We start from the raw sequence: 17,472 nt of genomic DNA, 5'->3' as shown, positions 1-17,472 counted from the left end.
CTGAGCCGCAGTTTCTTCCCGCGAGTGGGGACGATGATAGTACGTTCCCAGTAGTGTCTTTCGAGGGCCGGGTGTAAATGTAATCCCTGATCAGAGTCAGCACTCACGAAGCTGCAACAACGTCCCTAGTGCAAAAAGGTGCGTCTGCGGGATGGAGAAAGGCGACCTCCGGCTTTGGTCTCGAGGCGGAGCTCTGCAGAATAGGGAACCGCCCCTACGCGGAGACTACCAATCCTGGGCCGCGTGGGGCGGGACGAGGCGAGAGCGCGGGGCGGGGCCGGGGTGGGTTGGGCGGGCTGAAGGGCGAGGGACTCTCGGAGACTACCGCGTGAGCGGGTGGTGGCGAACGAACATGGCGCTGTGGGTTCGCTCTGGTGTTCGCGCTGTCAGGCTCTGGGGCCGGGGCGGTGAGCCGGCCTGGGCCTGCAGCCATCGGTTCGTCCGGGTAGCAGTCGCGGGGCGGGCGACGGGGGGCAGGGCGGAGACGGGCCGCCTCGGTGTTGCCTTGGTGGCCAGAGGCCGGGGTGAAAGCCCGGAGTGGGTTCAGAGTCCGGCGGGGCAGCTATCGGACGCCCCTCGCCTGGTGCATGTGGAGACGGGAGAACCGGGACTGTGCTGTCTGTTCCCGGCTCGGTTCTCAATTCTTTTCGCGGTATCCCGTGTCCAATGTTGACACCGCCGCTCTTAGAGCCCAGTCTGTACTTGGCCTTTCACTTAACAGTATTTCTGGGACTTAACTTCCATTTCAAAACAGAAGTGCTTATTCATCCGTCTCTACTGGTCTGTAGAATTCCATTCTCCCGCCGTCTCCCGATTTGTGTAACCATTCTCTTACCGGAAGAGTTTCCAATCTGAGCATTACAGATAATGCTGTGGTGAGTTACCTTGTCTGTGTCGCTTCTTCGATGAATTCTTAGTAGCGGAACTGCTTGGTCTAAAGCTGAGTGCACTTTATCGTCCCCTGTGGAGGTCGCGCAGGTGACGCTCTCACCAGCACGTGTTCACACCCTCCCTTCTACACAGTAATTGTATAGTTTGGAATCCTTGTCTGGGAACTGAGCCTGCTTATGGAAAAACCTTAAGGCCCACAGTTGTTAGGAAACTAATTTAAATGGCCAGTGTTGGGCGGATATTAAATAAACAGTGGCACATTCGCTCCATGCCATCTTACCCAGCTCCTACAAACGTTGGTGAAATGTCCTATAAAGTGGTACTGAGGAGTCTCTTAGTCATCCAAGAAACCTTTAAACCCACCCTGTGCCAGACTCTGCTATGGACACTGAGGGCACAGCAGGTGCTGGACAGACAGTCGCTTCAGGGCAGCCCGTTCCAGGACGAGGCTCGGCAGGCAGCCGTGAGGGTGGGACGCGGCTGAAGAGTGACCCGAGCTCCCAGGTGCTGCTTAAGAGACCAGATGGTCACAGACAAGTCCTGGCTGCCACTGTCCCCAGAGCAGGTGGTGCAGGCGGCCTGCAGGGCTTCCTGCAGCTGGAATTTCGGCCCCTTCAGTTTTGATTTGGGGGTTTCTGTATGGAGTCATCCTCTGCTTCCCTTTCCCAGGCAGCCCCCAGGCTTGCCCCTCAGGGTGCTCCTACACCCGATAAATCTCACTCCATGAAGCACGTGGACGTATATGCTGGACATTTGCTAAAGTCCTGTGCATGTGGTTTTCAGTGGCGAGCATTTGTGCAGGTGAGAGACGTGCGTGGGGCCCTGAGTGGGACTCTGCACACAGCCGGCTCTGCAGTGACGGGCTCAGTCCCCAGCGCGGCCCCCACTGCGGATGCCAGTGCAGGCTGTCATCTGTGCTGCTGGCCAAGTGGCGTCAGATCCGAGGCCCCCACCGCCCCTTCGGGTTGGATGGATTTGCTGGAGCAGCTCACAGAACTCAGGAGACCCGTGTACTTACTCAATTCGCGGCGTGTTACAAAGGACGTTGAAGGACACAGACAAACAAATGAAGAGACACATAGGGAAAGGTCTGGAAGGGCCCCTGCGTTTGGGGCCTGGGGCCTGGGGCCTGGCACGCGCATGCTTTCCGGGTCACCTGTCTGGCGGTTCTCTGAGTCTCCCTCCTTTTAAAATTTTTTTAGGGAGGCTCCAACGCTCCATGGTTGGTTCCCCTGATAACCGGTCCCCATTCTTAGGAGATTTCCAAAAGTCTCTCATTAACAGAAACTCAGGTGTGGTCGAAAAGGGCTGTGAAGACCAACATACGTATTTATTATAAATCCCAGTATCACAAATTCCCTCTCATGCCGCCTGTGGTTCCCATAATCGTTGGCATTTCAGAGGAGCTCCATAGATGCTGGGCGTCGGTGCCAGGGTGGAGCCGGCGTGTGGTCGTTCCTTCCCCCTCGGACTCGCACACGGAGGAGAGCTGCAGATCTTCCCTGCGGCAGAGCCGCATGCAGAACCAGGGCCACCTCTGCAGGAGCGCCATTTGCCGGCTGGGAGGTTGACAGCCCCTGGGTCTTTTCAGGCAGGGTCGTCTCTTCCCGCCCAGCTGGGCTTTGGCAGCTGAGGCGCAGGGCACCCGAGCCATGAGGAGATGGCCGCGAGCTCAGGCCCCGGCCCCTGTTGGTGCCCTCAGCCCTGCACATGCGCCGTCCCTGTGCCTTTCTCTCTCTCATTGTCCACCTTTCAGAAGCCTGTTCTTCGGATAACCCAGGTGACACTGTGTGGCAGGAGAGGTGACAATGCGAAGGCTGCATAAGGAGGTGCCTGAGCTGCAGGTCGCTGACCCCAGAGTGGAGTGAGGCAGCCCTCAGGGTCACTGCAGGGAGAGGAGGGCTGACCCTAAAGGGAGAGGGGAGCCAGTACTGACACCTTCAGAGGAGGGGCAGTGGCTTCTTGCTGGGCTCAGTGGTGGCTTCATAAGGAACTGGCCTTGCTGCAGGAGACTTGGGCATGTGGAGGTGGGGAGAGGGAGCTGGGTGTGGGCGCACAAGGACCGGGGCGGAGTGGCCCTCGTCTGGCTGACAGGAGGGGCGTGAGAGAGGGCCGTCCCTGCAGTGGGTGGCCGGTGCCCGGACATCGGGCCCGTGGGGGCAGAGAGCTGCAGGGCAGTCCCTCTGCGCAGAGGGTTTACTGTTGGTTTTGGAAGGAGCAGAAGGAAACACAAAAGACAGAGCAGACCAGAGAGGGAGTTGGGGACGTCCTCCTCCAAGGTAAGCTCTAGATGGCCCTACTGCGTCTAAAGGTGTGCACGCAGGGGGCTTGCATGTATCACAGGTGAGTTAAGGAAACACTCAGTTTCCTGTGTTTAGGTCTGTGTTTACTGTAGAGTTATCATCACCTGGGAAGGGTTGTCCATTCCACTTCTTGACCCTGTTTGGTCATGGTGGAGGGATCTGTGTGCCAAAGTCATGGACGCCAGCCCCTGGGGTTCAGGAAGGCACCCTGAGCAGGGGATTGCAGTCCCAGACTCTGGGTGGGGCGCCAGTCAGACACCAGGAGGTGGAGGGCTTCCCGCGGTAGCTCGGTAAATGCCAGCGAGGGCCCTGAGCTGCCTCGGCCTCTGGCGGGACTGAGCAGGTGCCCGGAGCGTGGCGGCGATGTGCTTGGCTGTGACGTGAGTGGCCTGCGGATCGGCTGCGGTCGTGAAGTCGGCAGCAGTTTGAACCCCCAGCTGTCAGGGTGTGGGTGTTTCTTAACAGAAGGGTCTCCAGAACTTACTTCTTGTCCTGGTAAGTTTTGGTGTCAAGTATTGAAGTTGGAGAGGTGCAACTTTCTTGAAATGCCTTCACCTGCACGTTTGCCGAGTCCCAGGCGAGTTAGTGTGGCGGGGTCTGCAGAGGGGCCCTGGGCGGAGCCGGGCCTGCGGGCACCGGCCTGTGATGACTGGGCGTGGGAAACGTCGCTTCCCTCGTTTGCGCGGTTCCCGTTCCCACAGCTTTTTGCCCCCAATGAGCCCGAGTTGCTGAGGTGAGGCTGCTTTCTTCTGGAACCCATATTTGAGAGAGGAAAGTGGCCCTCAGGAACAGGAGGGGCTGTGGCCATCCCACTGGTGGGGTGGGGGCTTCTCACTCTCCACCGCTGCCTGGACTTGCTTGGCAGCGGTTCCCTGACCACTTTCCTTTTTCTGCCAGTATTGCAGGTGGGAGCACGTCCACACCTTTCTCTGCTGGTGTCTCGAGTGCCTTTGGAAACGGAGGTGACTGTAAGGAGAAGCTCTTCCTACAGGACATCGCAGAGCTGATTCGAGCCCAGGCCTGCCAGACGGTGGTGGTCATGGTGGGGGCTGGCATCAGCACAGCCAGCGGCATCCCGGACTTCAGGTGGCCCCCCGTGCCCACACGCCCCTCCGTCCCTGGCTGACCCACTCCCAGTCCTCTGATGGCTCTGGCTTCTCTTGGCAGGTCCCCTGGGTCCGGCGTCTACAGCACCCTGCAGCACTGGGACGTCCCGTACCCAGAGGCCATTTTCGAGCTCTCATTTTTCTTGGACAACCCCAGGCCCTTTTTCGCATGGGCCAAGGACATGTACCCCGGGAACTTCAGGCCCAACGTCATCCACTACTTCCTCCGCCTGCTGCACGACAGAGGGCTGCTGCGGCGGCTCTACACGCAGAACATTGACGGTCTGGAGCGCGGTGAGCCCCACAGCCCCCCGACGCAGACGCCCCCTGAGCCTGGCATCAGGGGTCTGTAGTTTGGCCCCCGACCCACGGACGTCTTGTTCAGAAGCGCTGTCACGGAGTTTCCGAGCCTGCGAAAGAGAAGACTGTGAGGAGCCCTCAGGTCCTCATCAGGCCCTCCCATCATCTCTCTTGCTCTGGATTATTTTGAGGCAAATTCCTCACTTTATAACTTTAGTCTAAAAGTAAATACCAAAAAATGCCCAAAATATATCTAATCTGTAAACCCACTGTGGGTGTCTGCGGAACTTTGGAAACATAACTCTGCTGTTACCACACGAATCACTAAGAGCTCCGTGCCACTATCCGACTCCGTGAGAGACGGGCAGTTTCTGGGCCGTGACTACATAGTGGCCACGGGCAGTGAGCCCAGAAGTTGTATACCACCCCCCGGCCACCAGAGACATCGCGCTTAGCTGTGCTTTCACTTTCAGCCTCGGGCATCCCTGGCTCCAAGCTGGTCGAAGCTCACGGGTCCTTTTCCTCTGCCACCTGCACCGTCTGCGGAAAAGCCTCCCCGGACCAGGACTTCTGGGTGAGCTGCCCCGCAGGCGGTTCTGTCCGCATGCGCGGGGGAGAAAGGTGGTGTTTTATGAGCGCTGTGTCCCACCGGTGGAACGGTAACGGTGTGAAAGTGTTTTTCTTTGTTTTAGGAGTGTCATTTTAGGAATTAGAAATGTAATACGTGCTTGTCAGTGCAGACATGCGTAGGAAATGTGCATCTCCCATCAACCACTTGTAGCAGTTTGGTGTGTAAGGCTGATGCCTGTGAACACACACACGTGCGCGCGCGCTCCTCCCACCACACACAGGCCCAGTGTGTTTTCAGTAGTGGGCCCGTGGGGCCTCAAGTTCTGCCGCCCTGTCACTGAGCAAAATTCCACGGGGGTCTTCCCAGCAGGGCAGGTCTGCTCCCAGAAGCAGTGACTGCAGAGCTCTTGTGGGGTGCTCGCCACCAGCCACGCCTCAGTGAGGCCAGTGCTCCCTCCCCGTGCACTCCGGGGGCTTCCTGTGCGCGGGCCCCGCAGATGCAGCAGGGCAGAGCGGAGCAAACTCCTTGGAGACGGAACTGAAGCCTCGACCTGGCCCAGGGCCCTCTTTCCGTTTCCGCCGAGGGGACGCTCGCAGCAGGGAGTTGTCTGTGGGGCAGTGTGCAGGTCACTGGCTCGCCGTGCAGCACATGCTGGGCTGCCACCACCTCCGTCTAGTTGGAAACCCTGAAAGGGGGCCTGGACCCATGCATCAGTGAGCCCCGTTCCCGGCCTCCCGGCCTCCCCGCCTCCGGGCACCCCGCCCCTTCCCTGTGCCCTCAGGTCCCTTTTTCAGAGTGTCAGAGTGAGAATCACAGTGTGTGGCCCTCTCCAGATTTGGGGGGCTCTGTGAAACAAAATTGGTGAAGTGTCACGTTGAAGTGGGGTTTAGTACATACAGGGGGACTCAAAAAACTGGAATTTGTTTATGAAAAACTGTGTGTTCTTCCGTGTGTAAACCTCAGTCACCTTCGAAGTCCCCTCCATTCGCTGCAGAACCCTGTGGAGACGTTTTCTCCACTGCTCAAAACAGTTTTGAACTTGTTCGCTTTGATGCCTTGTAGTGCTTCTGCCATTTTTTGGTTTCACCTCTTCCACCTTGGCAAAACATTTCCCTTTGAACCAAAACAAATAGTCATCCAGGGTGAGATTGGGTGAATAGGGAGGAAAGGTCACGGTCATCACGCTGCTTTTGGTCAAACACTGCTGAGCAGTCAGTGGGGTGTGGGCAGGTGTGCTCATCCACCATCCGTCACGAGATGGGCAGAGGTGTTGAAAGTCTTCAAAAAAAAATTCACCAAAGCCAAACGCAGCCTCTCACAACAACACCAGCTGGTGCACTGATGCAGATGGGTTCTCAGAACTCTCACCTAGCGGGGTGCCTGGATTACAAGGGGCCTGCCCTCCAGAAGGTAATTCCAGGTTTTGGGGGTTCCCCTTGTACATGGAGGTTAGTTATACTACTCAGCTAACGTGCTAGAAAATTGCTTAAGTTGTTTTGCCCTTTTCTTTTATGTGTTGTGCTAACTTCCTCAAGCCCATTTTCTGCATGTTTCCCAGGCTGCAGTGATGGCAGACAGGGTCCCCCGCTGCACCGTCTGCACTGGCTTGGTGAAGCCCGATGTCGTGTTCTTCGGGGAGGCGCTGCCTGAGAGGTTCTTCCTGCACGTGGTGGATTTCCCCACCGCAGAGCTGCTACTCATCCTCGGGACCTCCCTGAAGGTGTGTCCGCAGGCAGGATGCAGGGAGTGGGGAGCAGGGGGTGGGGGTGAGGAAGCTGGGGAGCACCCTGGGGCCTACCTTTGGAAGGCGATTGGATTCAACCAGTGAGGAAGCAGGTGTCTAGGCCTAGGGAGCAGCAGAATGGGAGTGGGCGCCGGGTTCTGGAAGTGCTGTGAGTGTGAGCATGAGCAGGCTGGGGGCTGCAGGGGAGGCGGAAGCAGGCTTCCTGGGTCACAGGCCAGTTTTACGCAAGCAGCAGCGACACGCTCGACGGGCTTGGGCCAGGGACACCGTGGGAGCCGGAGCAAGCATCGAAATGAGCAGAAGTCTAGGGGCTGGTCCTGGAAAAGGCAGAGCGCTGGGCACCCTCATACCCTGTGGCCACGAGAGGGGCTGAGGACAGGGACTGCTGTACTTGAGGCCTGGTGTCACTTTGAGGACTGGAGACGGGGGACTCTGTCCTGGTGCTCAGGGGCTCAGCATTTCTGGTGAGGAGTTTGGAGGGAGGGTGCTGAGCCCAGCTCTGCACCTGTGTGTTTGAAAGGCTGGGGCTCGCCTGCTGGGCGTGTGGAGGAAGTGTCGCTGTCTGGGTCTGATGCTCGGGAAGTTTGCAAAGGACGTGAGGATGGCAAGCGAGGTGACCCCAACCCTGGGCCTGGCTGGCTGGAGGCACCAGGGTTGATGGGCCAGAAGGACCGGCGCCCATGGCCCAGCCAGCCTGGCAGGATGCACAGCGAGTGTCGAGAGCAGGCTGTGCTCTGTGTGGGGAGGTGGCATGTGGCACAGAACGTCTGGAGGGGCTGGGACTGGCCGGGAGCTGGAGGAGGTTTGGGTGTGAGGGACAGACATGGCGGGGGACAGTGCCCAGTGGCCTGTGGCCACATGCCGCAGTGCCCGACAGTATCAGCGATGACCGGCCGGCTTCTGTCCCTCTGGGTACTGTGTCCTGAACAGACCCCGGGACCAACATGGAGCAGGCGGCAACCCGGGGGCTGTGGGGCCGCGTGTGTGCAGCAGGATAGCGGGACAGGGTGGCTCTTGTGGGGTCCGGGGCTGCGGCCTGAGCAGCTGCCCCATCCTGGAAGAGCTGATTCCTGACACACGAGGCCTGTTGGGCGGGTCTGGGGGACGGCCCCGCTGATCCGAGGGGCGTGCTGGGTTGCGGGGTGGGCATGCGCAGCGGGCCGGAAGGGCCAGAGGTGGGAGTGCGGGTGGCAGAGTGGGGACACAGTGGGGTACCCTCGCTGGGCCTCGGTGGGGCACAGCTGTGGCAGGACAGGCAGGGGCCCAGGGCTCTGGTGCTGGGCCTGCCCGACCTGTGCCAGCCACCGGGTGTGGACACTGGGGCTGCCAGCCCTCTTTATTTTTATTTTTTAAAATATTTTATTTATTTATTTTTAGAGAGAGGGGAAGGGAGGGAGAAAGAGAGGGAGAGAAACATCAATGTGTGGTTGCCTCTCACGCGCTCCCTACTGGGAACCTGGTCCACAACCCAGACATGTGCCCTGACTAGGAATCGAACCAGCGATATGACTCTTTGGTTTGCAGGCTGGTGCTCAATCCACGGAGCCTCACCAGCTGGGGCTCTCCCCTTTTATTTAGAGAAGAATGTGATGGTGTTCCGTATCAAGTCTGCCTTATCTGACTTCAGTCATCATGCCTGCGGAGTCCTTTGCTGCTTTTACTTAGAAACCCAAAATTTTCTCCAAGAGCTGTTTTGCTAACACTTAAATCTTTAATCCATTTTCAACTATTACAATGAAAGGCAGGTGTGGAGCCACTTCCTCCCAGGGATTGAGCATGTGTCCGGACCGCTCACCAGCTGGTCTGTCTCTCACTCCATGGGGCCCTTGACTGTGCATGGCATTGGCAGCTGGCGATGCCGAGGGTGGTGGCGGAATGGGGCCACTGTGGCCAGCGGTGTGTCAGCAACCTTGTCAGGGAGGATGCAGGTCGCTGGTCGTTAGAGAAACGTCAGCTCTCACCCCCACTCTCATACTTAGGAGTGAGGACGGGGGATGAGAGGGGTCACAGGTCAGGGTGCTGGGAGATGTGGCCTGGTGGGGTGGGGGGACAGTGAGACTGCAATTGCTGGAACTGAGCCTGGAGTGGGACACAGAGAGCCGAGGTGGGGGAGGGTGCCACGGGGAGGAGGTGGAGCAGGTGGTGGGCTTTATCTCCGGGGCCCACACCGCTCTACTGGGGGCGTGGGTGGGGGGGGACTCGGCTCCTCACGTGTGGGCAGTTTCCAGGTGGAGCCTTTTGCCAGCCTGTCTGAGGCCGTGCGGAGCTCGGTGCCCCGAGTGCTCATTAACAGGGAAGCAGTGGAGTCCTGGGCCTGGCATCCTCGCAGCAGGGACGTGGTGCAGCTCGGGGACCTGGTGGACAGCGTGGAAAGGCTGGTGGAGCTGCTGGGCTGGACGGAAGAGATGAAGGACCTGGTCCAGCGGGAGACTGCGAAGGTAGGCTGCGGAGCAGGGTCCTCTAGGGGCTGGAGCCTCCTGCTGTGGAGCCGTTTGGCTGAGGCTGGAACAGCCGTGCTGACTGTGACTGTCAGTCCCGCACCGCGGCTGCCCGGGGTGGTCTGGGTTTCTGGATCGGGCAAGGTGGTCCTTGTTACCTCTGTTCAGCATTGAAGAAACCCACTGAGCACTTGCTTGCAAGTGTGGAGCAGGGACGCAGGTCGCATCCGTCTGGGCCGTCTGGAGTCTGCACGGCAGCCGTTGCTCTTGTTCCTGAAACAGAGCAGCACCCAGTGGCTCCAGGTGAAGGCAAGATTCTGAGGGGACCGGGCAGGAGCTGTGAGGCTGAAGTTCTCTGTGCCTGTGCCAGACGGAGCCCCGCGGTGGGAGAGCCGCTGGCCTGCTGAGAGGCAGAACAGGTGCCGGAGCCCTGGCGTGCGAGGTTTCGAACCCCACAGACAGGAAGGCAGGTTACAGACAGCGCAGCTTCCCAGGAGACTCAGCAAATGTCCCCTTGCTGTGTGGGGGGGCAGTTGGCACCTGGAGTCCAGCTCTCGGGACAGCATGCAGCAGGCGGGGAGAGCTCTGCAGGCGGGGTTTGCCACTGGTGCTGATCCGGCTCCTGTGGCCCCCACCCTCCAGCTGCGTCAGTCCCCTCCGCTGTCACAAGCCCCCACCCCCTGGCCGCAGCCTCACCTGTCCAGTAGGACCAGAGAGAACTCGAGGCTGAGCTGGCAGAGACAGCACTTGCGCTTCCACACGTCACACATCCGAGCCACTGTCCTGCTGGCCTGCCCTTCCGGCGGGGTTTAGGGCTGAGACAGTTGCCTGGCGCCACTTCTCTTTCCGTGGAAGGAAGCAAAGACTTAAATCTTTAATCCATTTTCAACTATTACAATGAAAGGCAGGTGTGGAGCCACTTCCTCCCAGGGAGTGAGCATGTGTCCGGACCGGACCGCTCACCAGCTGGTCTGTCTCTCACTCCGTTGGGCCCTTGACCGTGCTCTCACGCGCCTCTCACGCATTGCCGTCACCTCGCAGAAGTGGAGAATCAGCCTGAGGCGCCCAGGGTGCTTTGGGAGCAGAGGCAGCGGGTGCGCTGCTCAGAAGCCTTTTCTGGGCTCCGTCTCCTTCCATCAATAGCAAGGTCAAGTCCAGTGGCCCCTGAGGATTTTTGGAACTAGTACTGTAAGGTTTGGCCAGTGGTATTTCCTAGTTTCCCAATTTAAATAAATTGGGTTGCAACTTGAGGGGTTTAGTCAGGGGCCTGCTCTCCAAGAGTAGATGCTGGGGCACGTCCTGATTGGCTGCTTGGATGCGGCCCTCCCTCCGGTGCACAGCCTGCACAGCCTGCCTGCCTCACCCTGACCTGGCCCTGCAGCAGCTCTGGGGCAGAGAAGCAGCCGTTCATGGCAGTGGTGTGGATTGTCCCAGGCCTCGAGACCTGTTTGCCTGCCCAGGTGCTTCCAGGTAACCAGTCCCCTCTCTCCCTGTGCTCCAGCTCAGCAGGCCGGACAGATAAGACGGACAGCTGCGTGGAGTCACTGCCCACTTCTGAACAGACCTCACACCTGAAGAGCAGCCTGGGCAGGTTTACAGACTTTGGCTGAACCAGAGCACGGGGCTGCTGCTGGCACACCTTCCCAGGCCGCATGCACACTGTGCGCCGCCCCCTCGGGTCTCTTCCCCCCTCTGGACGCTTGGTGCTGACTGCTGGCCCGGACTGCAGCCCTAGCATGCAGGCCGCTTCCACTCACTGGGTCCTGGGCTCCGCCGACAGGCAGGCTCAGCTCCGCAGCTGGACCATCGCAGGCCGAGCGGGCCAGGTCCCAGGAGGTGCACTGGGCTCTGGAAGGCCCGTTTCCTTAGTAGGGTCATTTTTAATTAGAGTTTGTCCTTCCCATACAATGCTGACAGAAACTGTACTGTGGAAGTGGGGCGTCCCCTCAATGGGGACATGGATGCTGACAACTGTGGAAAGGGGACCTCGGGGTGCAGGGAGAGGTGTCCCCGATTCACTCCTCACGGAATGTCAGCATGTCCTGTGTGCCCTGATGCCTTCCCTTCACAGTAGCCTCCACCACCCCCCACCCATTCCAGACTCTACCTAGATCCTCCCCACTGGGCCTTCCAGGAGCACAGCTCCAAGGGACCCCCTGGACATGGGCAGCATCCCTCTCCCTGGCTGGCCCTGGGCTGCTGGGGCCTGTGGTGGGCTGGCACATGGCACCCTCTGTGGGGGTGCCCCCCCCCCCCCCCCCGCATTCCCTCCTTCCAAGGCTGAGACCCTGGTTGGGAGCTCTCCAGGTTTCACTGACAGGGCCTCAGATGGCTCTGGTGGGAGCCATCTTCGGTAGTGGTGACAAGGAGCCAGCTTAGCGGTGCAGAGGACAGGCTGGGCTAGCCAAGAAGTGCGTCAGGTGTCTGCCGCGGAATGAGACATGCTTTTCACTTTCACCAGCAGCTTTATTGAATTGGATGTGTTGAGTCAGCCATCTGCTACTGGCTTCTTGTGGGTGGAGGCCAGGGGTGCTGCTAAACACCTTCCACTGCACAGGATGGCCTCCAGCACAATACTGTTTGACCACAATGTCAACAGTACCAAGAAACTTTGAAACCAGCTTTGACACATTCGACCAGTCACGGCACCTTCTCCGTACACCGCACAAATCTTGTTTCAGCTACATTTTTACCTTTCTTGAGATAATAAAGCATGATGTGCCAGTAATGTCACGCATTTCCTCCCATATTTGTATTAAAACAGCTGCACAGAAACCCGCCCATTTTGGTGGGTGGTTTAGCGCATGCTGATGTGACGGCCACGACGCACTCTCACAGAACAAGGCAAGACAACTAAGCACTACTGGAGTCACTCCCAGGAACACGCACAGACTCGGGCCAGGCCAGTGCTTGCACTGAGGGTGCCTCTGCCGGGCGTCCGACACGCTTACACACACACACACATCCTTCCCGAGACGCTCGCAGGACGATGCTTCTGTGGCACCTTGCGGCACGTGACAAGCGCAGACCCAGCCTCCCCAGCAGTGTTTTATGTATGTACGACCCACGCCAGTGGGGAAGACGGGGTGCCGGCGGGGTGGGGCGGGGAATGCGGGGCTGTGGACCGCACAGCAAGTGGCTGAGCCAGGACCCAGAAGGCAGGCGAGGCCTGTGCACACAGGCTGCACCCAGGGGGCACACCGCACCCCTTCCGTCAGCATGTGGGTTCCAGCAGGTTCTTCCCCCCTTTGCAGGGCAGCCCCTGCCGACCTCCTGGCCCTGGGCCAGCAAGCAGCCCCGCTTCCCCGACACCCAGCCTCCTGGCTCAGGAGAGTGAGCACTCTGTGGGAGGCCATCAGGTGGACTTCCAGAGTGCGGAGAGCACAACCCTTTCCCGGCCCCAGAGGTGGGGAATGGGGCCAGAGGCAGGTCAGGGACGAAACTTGGGGAGTGAGGAGAAAGGGACCCCGAGGACATCTCTGGAAGCAGCACCGGTTCTGACGGGGGAGCAGTGTGGCCATTCTCAGTCAGGGTCCGAGTCGGGGTCTGAGGAGAGCCGGCCCTCCATGCTCTCGCACATGGCGTCCTGCAGGGAGGTGAGGTGGCCCCGGGGACTCACCCCCATGGGCTGGATGACTCTGTGCCTGTGAGTAGAGGGGCAGTGGGCGGGCGCCCTGCCCCCCGCTGTCCCCTTCTGCCCCCCTGGCTGCTCCCGCTCTGGGTGCCAGCCAGGCTGGACCCTAACTGCTGTGGTGCCTGGGGCTCTGATGCCCCAGGTGGCCTCTGTTCCCAAAGGACATAATGCTGGTCTCAACCCAGCTCCAGCCTGGGGGGTTCCCTCCAGGGCAGCTGAGCCCAGACTTTAGGGACCTCGCCTCCTGTGACCCCACCTCCCGGGCCTTACAGGACAGCATGGGCCACACACCTGGAGAGTTTGTCAAACATGTTCACCAGCTTCATGGCCTCGTGCTCCTTCTGTTCTTCCGTCATGCCCTCCATGGGGTTGGGCAGCTTCTCCTCCACCCTCCCCGTCACCGGGTTTATGCTGCTTCCGGGGTGGGGGGGGGGGAGCATGGGGAAGGCATTAGTGAGTCTGGGGTGGGGGGCTATGGGGTGGAGCAGGTGAGGTGACTGCGGGAAGAGAACCCCCTCCTGCAGCAGTAGTCTGGGCCCCCAGCCTGCCCAGCCGCTTCCGCCTGTTCTCAGCAGGACCTCCAGACACCGGGACCATGTGCCATGGGAACCGTGCTGGGCTCTGAGGGGCCTCACCCACAGGCTCCACTACCTGTCCGCTGCAGGCCCTGGCACACACCTGGCCTTGGCCTCCTTGTACTCCTCGGTGTCTGTGTCCTCGTCCTCCGAGTACTGGCCCTCGGGCCGGCCCCCTGCCATGAGGCCCCGGGCGGCCAGGAGGCCGGCCGCGTTCCCGTAGCCCGTGTACTTGATGAAGCGAGGCACTGAGGGCAAGGCAGAGGTCAGTGCGTGCCTGAGGCTGGGGTCGGGTGAATGGCTGCCCCCACACTCACCGCTCTCGGAGCACAGGACGAACAGGAACTCTGCGGCCACCCTCTTCACATCTGTGTCCAGGTGCGTCATGAGGCGAACGAGCTTGTTCCGCAGCTGCTCCCCAACCTCGGGCCGGGTCTTCACGTCCCTCAGTGGGGGCAGCACCTGGGGGCAGCTGTCCGTCAGCCTGGGCCTGCAGCAGCTGGGGTGACCAGGCCCCTGCCCCCCGGCCCCTGACATACCTGGGCCTTCAGGAATTTCCTGGCAGGGCGGTGCGTGCGGGCACACTCGGTCAGCACGCTCAGCACTGGGGCCACGCTCTCCTTCAGCCTGTGGGTCTGCAGAGGAGCCTGTGTCTGCACGTGGGCAGCCCACGCCCCAACCATGTGGTCCTGGCGGGCGGCCCAGGGAAGAGACCCCACTGAGGGCTGAGAGTAGGCAGCAGGTGTCCGCTTCGAGAGGGACCAGGGTGGACCCTAACTCCAGAGGCCAGCTGCGTGCCCTGTGTCTCCCCTACTCTGAGTCTAACCTTCCCCCACGGACCAGGGCTGTGGGGAGGGGGCAGCGTGTAAAGCTGGGAGCACGCCACTGACATGCAAGTTGCCCTCAGGAAACAGTGGCCTAAAAGACAAGAACAACAGCCCCGCTCTGTGGGTTTCACGGACCCACAGAGCAGGGAGTTCTGGTCCCTGTCCCTGGATACCATTTAACAGCAGGACAGACAATCACAGAAGCGTGTGCAATGCCAGGCACATGTCACTCTGGCCACGCAGCTCCACAGCGTCTGCAAGCTCCCAAAGGGCCGCTTGGAGCCTGCTGGCCAGTGTCCGGCTGGAGGCTGCTGTGCTCACGGGACAGCTGATGCTGCTCCCCGAGGGATGCCTGTGCACCACGGCACTACAAGTCCAGGGCTGCAGGCAGGGACCGGGGGGCCTCCCAGGACCACTCAAGAGGGACCCACAGGCAGGTCTCAGAAACAAGAACTTTGCTAGACTCTGCAAACTTGACTCCGGAAGCTAAACCATCAAGTGTGTGGGGGCAGGTCTGCCTGCTTCTCAGGGAGGGGGTCGGCTTTCTTGCCTGCTGGACTGCAGAACGGCTGGGGGAATTGCCGGGGCACACTGCTGTGGAGCGATCTCCCCTTACCAGGGGAACTTCGCCAAAGCAGGGGCCACAGCTGTTCGGGAAAGCCAGAGCCTCTGGGAAGCCCACAGCGGTGCCCCTGCCCACCTGGTGCAGACGCTTCTCCAGGAAGCTCAGGAGGGCGCTGACCGCATCCATGCTCACTCCCAGGAACTGCACGGAGCCCTTGTGTGGCTCCAGGCTCAGGAGCACGTCCAGACACTTGAGGGGCAAGTTCCCCAGGAGGTTCACTGTGTGGCTGGGGACAGATGAGGACGGGGGGTTGGTAAATCCGGTCCCCTAGTGCAGCATAGGTCTTGGTGCATCCTGCCGGGGTTACACCACAGGACCTGAGCCAGCGTCTGCATCTGGAGCACTCAGTGGGGTGGGTCCCTAAGGAGGGCACTGTCTGTGGATGCCCCACCTGCCACCCTCTGTCTGGACTGACACATCACAGGTCATCTCTGGATACCCAGGATCTGCCCAAGCACAGGTCACCGAGAATGGGGGTGAGGGCCCTACAGACGCCACGCCGCCCACTGCCACCACACGAGGTTGGGGGCACGTTCCCCTCCCCCGCTGACGGCTCTGGTCCAGAACGCATTGCGAGCGCCAGGGCCCTCGGGGAACTCAGGGACACATCGATGTCTGGTTCCACCCAGACGGACAAAGACCCTCTAGGGTGGAGCCCGGTCCCCCATCTAGACGGGGGAGTGCACCTCCCTCCGGCGCAATGGGCCCCGCCTCACCCGTGGAACTCCTCCGTGCGGTCTCCGGCAGCGGCGACCATCACACAGTGCCGCAGGAGGGTCCCCAGGCGCCGGTAAAGGGCAGCGTCTTCCTGACCAAAGAGAAAGGGGCTCCTGTGACAGAGCTACACCTGTCCCCTCTGCTGCCAGCTGAGCTGTCTGCCCCACACCATAACCCCGTGTGCTGACTGCATCTGCTCCAGGGTACACCTCACCCCGTCCACAGCTGCGATGGACCCCTTGACCTCACGCTGTGTTCTGGCCCCACACTCAGTCTCTCTCCACACAGCCCTCCCTCCCTTAGAAAACTTCCCCCTTGCCTCCTCCCAACAGGCTGAGGGCTCCCCCAGACACCCAGACACTTTGTGGTCAGTGACGCAGGTCCAAGAAATGTCCAGCTTGTTAAGCACAAGCACCAGCAATGGGTTCAGGTGAGCCCTCACCTCGTCCACCTCCCTCCTGATGGAGTCGAAAGTGATGTTGAAGAGAACCTTGAGGATCTCCATGGCCCGCTCAGTCTCCTGGGGTGGGAGGAGCTCAGGAGGGCTCTGCCCTGGGGCTATTCCCAGCGTCTGCTGCAGCACACCTGTCAGCAGGTGCACGCCCTGCAGCTCCTGGAACAGCTGCTGGCGCACATCTGTGCGAAGCGCCGTAAGCAGGAAGAGCAGGCGCAAGTCGAAGAGCTGGACTTCGTGCGGGAAGCTGCCCTGGCGGTGCAGCCCCACGCGCTCTGACAGCCTCACCACCAAGCGGGCCTCCGCAGCCAGTACCTGTGCCCTGGGGCTGCTGAGCACGACGTTGCATAGGCACTTGAGGGACTCGAGTACCACGTCCATATCCAAGGGCTCAGGGACCAACCCCCCGGCGGCGGAGATGCCGGCATAACAGATGCCGGCATAGCAAGCAAGGGCCTGCAGGCTCCGTTGGCTGGTGAAGGGGTCCAGGCAGCTGCGGTCCCTGGACAGGATGCGGATGCTCTGCAGCCAGGTGACACGGCGGGAGGGCGGCAAGCCCTGCTCCAGGACCGAAACCAGCAGCTCTGCCAGTCTCTGTGGGTAGAGAAGGGCGGCTCCACCAGGCCCCTCTACCAGGAGCCACCTGTCCCTGCCCCTTGGCCCCTCGGTCAGCACCCACCTTCCTGTCCTCCTGTTGGGCAGCATCAAACGTGAAGCTCTGGGAGTTCTGTGGAAAGACCCAGAGGCTCAGAGAGCACAGGCCGCAGGCACCGCTCTGAACAGACCGAGCTCCACCCTACACACCTGCCTCCAGGTACGCACCCGACCCGCTCCCCAGCAACTCCTCGCCTGGGCGCCCCGCCCCCCTCGCCGCGAGTCCTCCCTCCATCCCACTCCTGCACCTTCGCGGGCACGCGCGTGCCCCACCCTGCTTCCTCCGCCTCGCTCGTCCCATCTCCACAGTCCAGCTCACCTCCCGGTTGTACGCGCGCAGAGCCTCCACGATCACATCCTCCTCCCCCGTCTCCACGGCGTCCGCAACCGCTCGGGGTTCCATGGCGCCCCCGGAATCCAACGCCGAGGGGGCGGGAGGGGCTTCGCCGCTCGGTTCCGGGTGGAGTCCACCCGCCCCGCCCTGGCTCCGCGCGCAGGAGAGGCCGGGACCGGCGTGCGCGGCGCCGCGGGGCGGGGCCTGGCTGTGCGCCGCGGAGGCAGAGCCGGGGGCGCGCGCGCCTTCAGGTGGTGGGGTTCCCCGGAGCTTCGAGACTACAGTGGGCGATCGTGGGA

General features: G+C 60.8%; 2 protein-coding genes and 1 long non-coding RNA gene across 5 annotated transcripts; 1 reads left to right on the top strand and 2 right to left on the bottom strand.

Annotated features, from left to right (window-relative positions):
• Positions 1 to 32: 32 nt before the first annotated feature.
• Positions 33 to 12,081, top strand: SIRT3 (sirtuin 3). Of its 3 annotated transcripts, none has more exons than XM_045183511.2 (7): positions 33 to 138; positions 4,092 to 4,280; positions 4,362 to 4,594; positions 5,074 to 5,174; positions 6,730 to 6,891; positions 9,144 to 9,353; positions 10,855 to 12,081. In XM_045183511.2, the coding sequence occupies exons 2-7, from the start codon at positions 4,234 to 4,236 to the stop codon at positions 10,873 to 10,875; spliced, it is 774 nt and encodes a 257-aa protein (XP_045039446.2). In that variant the 5' UTR covers positions 33 to 138; positions 4,092 to 4,233; the 3' UTR covers positions 10,876 to 12,081. The 3 variants fall into 3 exon arrangements, with proteins under 3 accessions (XP_045039446.2, XP_024429895.2, XP_071077462.1); XM_024574127.3 differs by lacking the exon at positions 33 to 138 and adding an exon at positions 302 to 435; XM_071221361.1 differs by lacking the exon at positions 33 to 138 and adding an exon at positions 789 to 875.
• Positions 9,165 to 10,709, bottom strand: LOC139440900 (uncharacterized). The gene is made up of 2 exons (XR_011651173.1): positions 10,050 to 10,709; positions 9,165 to 9,626 (listed from the first exon to the last, which is right to left on the bottom strand). It is a non-coding gene; the product is annotated as an uncharacterized lncRNA (long non-coding RNA).
• RIC8A (RIC8 guanine nucleotide exchange factor A) lies at positions 11,799 to 17,420 on the bottom strand. The gene is made up of 10 exons (XM_024574126.4): positions 17,159 to 17,420; positions 16,865 to 16,912; positions 16,174 to 16,779; positions 15,731 to 15,822; positions 15,090 to 15,240; positions 14,102 to 14,197; positions 13,880 to 14,024; positions 13,666 to 13,810; positions 13,279 to 13,398; positions 11,799 to 12,997 (listed from the first exon to the last, which is right to left on the bottom strand). Exons 1-10 carry the CDS (start codon positions 17,240 to 17,242, stop codon positions 12,877 to 12,879), a joined length of 1,608 nt encoding a protein of 535 aa, XP_024429894.1. The 5' UTR covers positions 17,243 to 17,420; the 3' UTR covers positions 11,799 to 12,876.
• Between the last annotated feature and the right edge of the window lie 52 nt (positions 17,421 to 17,472).

Source organism: Desmodus rotundus, chromosome 5 (assembly GCF_022682495.2).
Source record: "Desmodus rotundus isolate HL8 chromosome 5, HLdesRot8A.1, whole genome shotgun sequence".
In the NCBI taxonomy this organism is placed as follows: Eukaryota; Metazoa; Chordata; class Mammalia; order Chiroptera; family Phyllostomidae; genus Desmodus; species Desmodus rotundus.
This window is presented reverse-complemented; position numbering and strand designations above follow the sequence as displayed.